The sequence below is a fragment of the Monodelphis domestica genome, chromosome 3, assembly GCF_027887165.1.
Source record: "Monodelphis domestica isolate mMonDom1 chromosome 3, mMonDom1.pri, whole genome shotgun sequence".
NCBI classification, from domain to species: Eukaryota; Metazoa; Chordata; class Mammalia; order Didelphimorphia; family Didelphidae; genus Monodelphis; species Monodelphis domestica.
In genome coordinates, this window is record NC_077229.1 from 34,619,130 (window position 1) to 34,625,129 (window position 6,000).

General features: G+C 48.5%; 1 protein-coding gene across 3 annotated transcripts in view; it reads left to right on the plus strand.

Annotated features, from left to right (window-relative positions):
* Positions 1-1,950, plus strand: part of FBXO21 (F-box protein 21) — a 33,683-nt gene extending 31,733 nt beyond the window's left edge. For 2 of the 3 annotated variants that reach the window (XM_056821671.1, XM_007490312.3), the window contains one exon: positions 102-1,950. In XM_056821671.1, coding sequence (XP_056677649.1) covers positions 102-289 — 188 coding nt within the window. In that variant the 3' untranslated portion in view covers positions 290-1,950. The remainder of the gene's footprint in view (positions 1-101) is intronic. The other variant, XM_007490313.3, reaches the window with a different exon arrangement.
* Positions 1,951-6,000: the final 4,050 nt, after the last annotated feature.

The window sequence follows — 6,000 nt, forward strand, 5'->3', positions numbered from 1 at the left end:
CCGGGGCCGTGGTGGGAGGCGGCTGCCTCCAGAGGCTCTCCTGGGCTCCCGAGAGCCTCGGCCCGCTGTCTAGCCGTGCTGACGTGCCTCTCTCCCCGCAGAGAACCTGGAGTACAACATGGAGCCTCAGGAGATCTCTCACCCCGACGTGGGCCGCTATTTTTCAGAGTTCACCGGCACGCACTACGTGGCCAACGCGGAGCTGGAAATCCGGTACCCGGAGGACGCGGAGTCTGTGTGTGAGACGGTGCAGAACATTTACAGCGCCACGAAGGCGGACAAGGAGTGAGGCGGCCGGAGACAGCGAGTGCATCCCCGCCGCCGCCCCGCGCGCCCCTGCCACCCGCGCCAGGGGCCTCCTCCGTTACACCAGGAGCGCCGTGCCGGCTCCCCGGGACGGCCCCTTCCTCCGCGCCAGGGACGCCTCCGATGCAGCAGTGAGCGCCCTCGAGGCCTCACGGCCGGCCTCGTGTCTCGCCTCCGAGCCGTTCTGAAGCTTGTGCTTGGGGTGGCTCGTGCCCGTGAAGAGCCTGAGGAGCGAGAGGGGGCTTCATGTTTCTAAGTCGGGTCTCCCTCCGAGGGCCTGCGCTCCTCGGCCGAATTTGCCTTCTTCATCCACGAGCTCATGAACGTTTGGAGGTGGCCTTGCACGTGACCCCAGGCGTGCGGGGAGAGGCGGCTGGGCCTCTCCTGCCGGAGGCCCCCTCATTTCAGGCAGTTGAACAGCCATCGCGGAAACACGAAATGGGGGCGCTTCTCCGAAGTGTGGGGAGCCCCGTCCGCCGCCCCGCTCCCGGCTCCTCCCGCTGCCTCATGAGTTCATGGGGGCCCCCCTTTCTGTCCCTTTAGGCCCCTTGAGAATATTCGTGATAGACGTGGGCTTCGATCGGTTTTTCTGTGCGAACCCAGCGTGGTGGCCTTGAAGCCGCTTAAATTCCGTAAATGGGGCTCTTCTTCCGCCAGGAGGGGTCCTTTCCGAGGGACGCGCCGCACCCACCGGCGCCCTGCCCGATGCCGAGCCTCCCCGAACCCGCGCGGACAGTTTGATGACCCGGCTCCCTTTCCCCGGACAGCTCAGCCCCGCAGAGAGGGAGAAGGAGACGGACTGTCTGAGCCCCGTAGGGAGGAGCGAGGGCCGGCGAGCGTGGGGCACAAACTAGGGGCCGTCGCAGGGCGACGCCGGGCGCGTCTTCTTTGAGATTCCCTTAGTGTGGAAGCACCACGCGGAGAGGCGGCCTTGTTGAAGGGATCCCTCGTGCTTTTCAGACGCCTGGCAGCCCCCGATGCGCCAGGCCCGGCCCCTCCTCCCCTCGGGGAGGCCGCGAGCCCTCTCCACCCCTTCCCCTCCGTCCCGTCTGCGGATGTGCATGCACTCTTTCTCTATGTGTGGATGAGCAGTTCATGTTTATCAGTAAGGCCTGGTGACCGCTGCAGCCCTGGGGGAAGCCGCCACAGACCACCAGATAGGAAATGAAGGCCAGAATAGCACTCGACGGCCTCCCCACTGAAGGAAAGGCGCTCCGGGCCGGACGTGGGCCAGCTTCCAAGGAGAGCCCATCCTTAGCAGTGACATCCAACGGGGGCTGATCAGGAAATGGTTGGGTTTGACTTTGCTGAAACCACTGTCAGCATGTCCTCAGCCTGTGCATAAAGGGGCTCTTCGGGGGACCCTTGGGGTGGGGCCGGTTCTTCACGTCAGCCGTCATTGGGCACTTTCTCTTTTTCTGAAAGCCTCTTCTGGACCCCCCCCCCCCCGTGCCAATCCATTGTCATCCCTCTGAAAATTGCCAAAACGTGTGTCCAGCAGGCAGCGCACTTCCCCAAAAGCCTGCGCTTTGTGGGACGCCACACAGTGAAAGTGGGACAGCCGTGCATGGCTGCCGTCGCCCAGGGATTCGTTCTGATAAGCCTGTGACTAATCATTCAGAATAAATGTTTGTCGTGCAGAAAGTGACAGCTTTTTTATTATCACCGCAGGTGGGTGGACACAGCGAAATGAGGGGCGGAAAGGGGGGGGGTTTGGTGGAAGCCCAGACTTGGGGCGCACTTGGCACCCCAAAGAAAGCTGGTCGGTCGGTGGGTGCCGGTCAACCTCCCTGGTTTGGCTGGGAGAAAGTTCATCTCGGTCGTGTGTAAGCTGTAATTCACTTCAGTGCCCACCAGCTCCCTGGGCGCTGGGATGGCGGCTGTCCCTGGAGCCTTCAGTCGCCACCTGTGTAAAGAGAAGGGTGTTTGCAGCCTGTCTCCCTTCTGCAGGCTCCAGTGCAATGGTCCCAGCATTTCCAGGCTCTTCTCTATCCAAGATTCTCTTTAAAATCATAGTTATTTGAGGGCAAGAAAGGGAGAAGCTGCGTCTGTGGTCAGGGTCACAAGACTCTAGTTTGAAATTAGGGAGACTGAAAGAACTCCTGGCGTGCATTTCCTGTTTGTTCCCAAAGAACCAGGAAATGCAACCCCCACAAGCTTCTTTTATTTGCCTCATTTTTAGCAGCTTGCCCCCCACCCCACCCCCAGCATTCTCATGCACCTTCCAGTGAGTGTCTCCCTGGTAGTCATTGGGATGGTCAAAGCCACGGAGGGGGACAGTGGGGAGGGGGAGGTGAAACTTCATTCCTGAAAGTTGAGATCTTAAGGATGGAAACATCGTGTCTTGTTAGCAACCCTTCATTTTATATCCCTCCAGGAGAGACATGCACGGCAACTAACCATTGACCATGATGGGTTTTTTTTAAAAATCTTCCACCTTAGAAATCATATTGTATGGCTCAGTGGATGGAGAGCCAGGCCTAGAGACAGGAGGTCCTAGGTTCAAATCTGTCCTCAGATACTTCCCACCTGGGTGATCGTGGGCAAGTCACTTCACCCCCACCTCCTAGCCCTTACTGCTCTTCAGCCTTGGAACCAATACACAGTATTGATTCTAAGATGAAAGGTAAGGGTTTAAAAAAAATAATATAGTGCCAAAATATTCAAAATCAGGGGGCAGCTGGGTGGTTCAGTGGATGGAAAGTGAGGCCTAGAGATAGGAGGTCCTAGGTTCAAATCTGTCCTCAGATACTTCCTGTCTGTGTGACCCTGGGCAAGTCACTTAACCACCATTGCCTAGCCCTTACCACTCTTCTGTCTTGGAACCAATACACAGTATTGATTCTAAAGCAGAAGGTGACGATTAAAAAAAAAATTTGCATGGACTTTTCAAATACCCCTATGTTCTAATTCCTTTTAGTGAGTGTTCTTTTCACAAGGGTACATATAAATATTGTTACAGACAAGAGTGGTTGCCATAAACTCTGACCGCGAAAATATGGGTTTCAAGATTTTGAATTGCCAAAACTGTAAAGATAATTTTAGTGTCTCGATTTTATATCAAAAATAAGTGGTCGCCATGGGAAAAATTCCCAAATATGAAATACCCAAGTCAGCTGGGTTTTATGGAGATTTTAATTAATATAAATGAAGGAATTAAGGAAAGGGAGAGAGACAGAGTAAGAGGAAATAATAGGAAGGCTAGGGCCTAGGCCAATGGCCTAGGCCTTTCTTTTAAGAGAGAAAAACTAAGTCAGTCTTTAATCACTCACCACAAGATTGTCCCAAGCAAAACTCTAGTGTTCAGAGAGACCCTCCAGTTCAGCTCCTGAGTTCAACTAAGTTTAGCCACTGAGCCCTCCAATTCAGCTTCCTAAGCTGAACTTTTCAGAGGCCTAAACCCCTTCCTTTTAAAGAAAATTTTCTCCTATGTCACCTCCCCTAAATTTCTATGCCTACCAATCATAGTAGACATTTTCCAAAGGACTGACCATTCTTAATTCACATCTGAGTAGACTAAAACTTTTGAGTAATTCACACCTGAGTAGACTAATCTTGTCCCTTTGCAAGTTGCCTGATTAATTTGATCTTCATAGGTACTTAGCACCACTTTGTATTAGATCTAAAAATAGACCTAGCTTAAGGGTTCTTGTTTCACTTTAAGTATGGGTTGGGGATGTTTCATTGTTCAATCAGGAGTTTACAACTTTATCTTCCCCTAAAGTATGCCTAAGTATGGGTGGAGTAATGTTAGAGTTCCCACTTTCCTGACCAAAGTCCCTTCATTGTTTTAAAATGGGGAATGGTCCTAACCAAATGTTCTAAAGTAGAGTCTGAGAATTTTTAAGATTCACAAGTCTGAGAAATTTTAAGATTCACAATATGATGTATATTATTCTCTCAGTTCTATATATTTTACTTTGTACCAATCCTACAGACCTCCCCACGTTTCTCTGAATTCTTCGTTTCCATCGTTTCCTGCTACACAATAATATTATATGATATTGAAGTTGGCATGGAATGCCCAATTTGAGGATTCATATCCCAGATCTGCTCTGTGTACTTGTGCAACCCTGGGCAAGTCATTTAACTAACTTAGCCTTGGTTCCCTATTGTATAATTGAAAATCTGTTACCCTAAAAAAAAAAAAAAGAAAAGAACTACATTTCCTGGGAGCCCACTGACTTCCTGTCATTACGTACTTCCTATAGACAGGGGATATTAGGCAAGGACATGAAGGGTCCCACCTCTATACTTCCTGTCACAAGCTTGGTGGTGTTAAGGCTGGTGTTTGAACTGGCTGATCAGCCATGGGCACGTGCTCTTTACTTTCTATCCTCTTTATTCCTTGATTTCTAATGATATTTAAACTATTATACTTTTATTATTGAGGTTTAATTTTAACTCATACTATCTGCCCAGAGGGTTGATATAGATGACCTATAAAGTCACTATTAATTCCAGATCTATGATCCAGTGCCCCAGTGTTTGCAGTCAGTTCTACTCAATCAATGGACACCTATTTGGTTTCTTGCTCTTTGCTACCAAAAGAATAACAAATGATGAATGCTCCAATGAAAATATGTTGGAGATCATTTATGGAAAATGCAAATCACCTCATATGTAATAGAGACCCTCAAATCTGGAAGGATGATGGGAATTAGAAGTACCATAAAGAATTATGGAGAGGTGGAATTGCTTCTCCCTTCTAGATTTCAGTATGGGATTATGGAAGAAAAGTGACAAAACCGTTCGTACTCTGGTTTATCCATCCCAATTTGGGGCAGTCAAAGACAGCAAATATTTTGCTGGTTTTTTTTTTCATTCTTATTCCTTGTTAAAAAGGATGATTCTAGGTCTTGATCAATGACACATGTAAAACTCAGTGGAATTGAGCATTGGCTATGAGAACGGGGGGGGGGGGGTGAGAAGAGGGGAGGGAAGGAACATGAATCATGTAACCATGAAAAAATATTCTAAACCAATCAAATAAAATTTTAAAAAGATAAGAAAGGATGGTTCTCTGGAAGAGAACGAGACACACTGAGAAATGTAGATGATGCAAAAACAAAAGATGTCAAATTAAAGAATAATTTTTTTTAATCCTCCCCTTAGCCATAATTTTGGAAAGCACCCAATCTAGATCTCTTCTAATTTTTAAAAAAATAGCTTGAGGGCAGCTGGTTAGCTCAGTGGATTGAGAGCCAGGCCCAGAGATGGGAGGCCCTGAGTTCAAATCTGGCCTCAGACACTTCCTAGCTGTGTGACCCTGGGCAAGTCACTTAACCCCCATTGTGCCTAGCCCTTACCACTCTTCTGCCTTGGAACCAACCAATACACAGTATTGATTCCAAGATTTCAGAAGGTGAGAGTTTAAAAAAAGTAGCTTGACCTCTTCTATTTAGGGCATGGATCCATTTTGATTTTTCATATATAGTTGTGTTATATAGCATGAGGTCTGGTTCTTAACTTGATTTGTGCCAAACTGCATTCCAATTGTCCCGGCAGTTCTAGATTAAAAACAAGCCCTTTCCCCAATAATTTCTATTCTTGGGTTTTTCAAACACAGAACTGCTGTTTTTTATTTCTTCTGTTTCTTGCTCCTCTAGCCTGTTCCTAGTTCCAACCTGTGTTGACTTTTCTGTTTTTTAACCAATGCCAAGAAGTTCATTGTTAATTTATAATACAGATTGT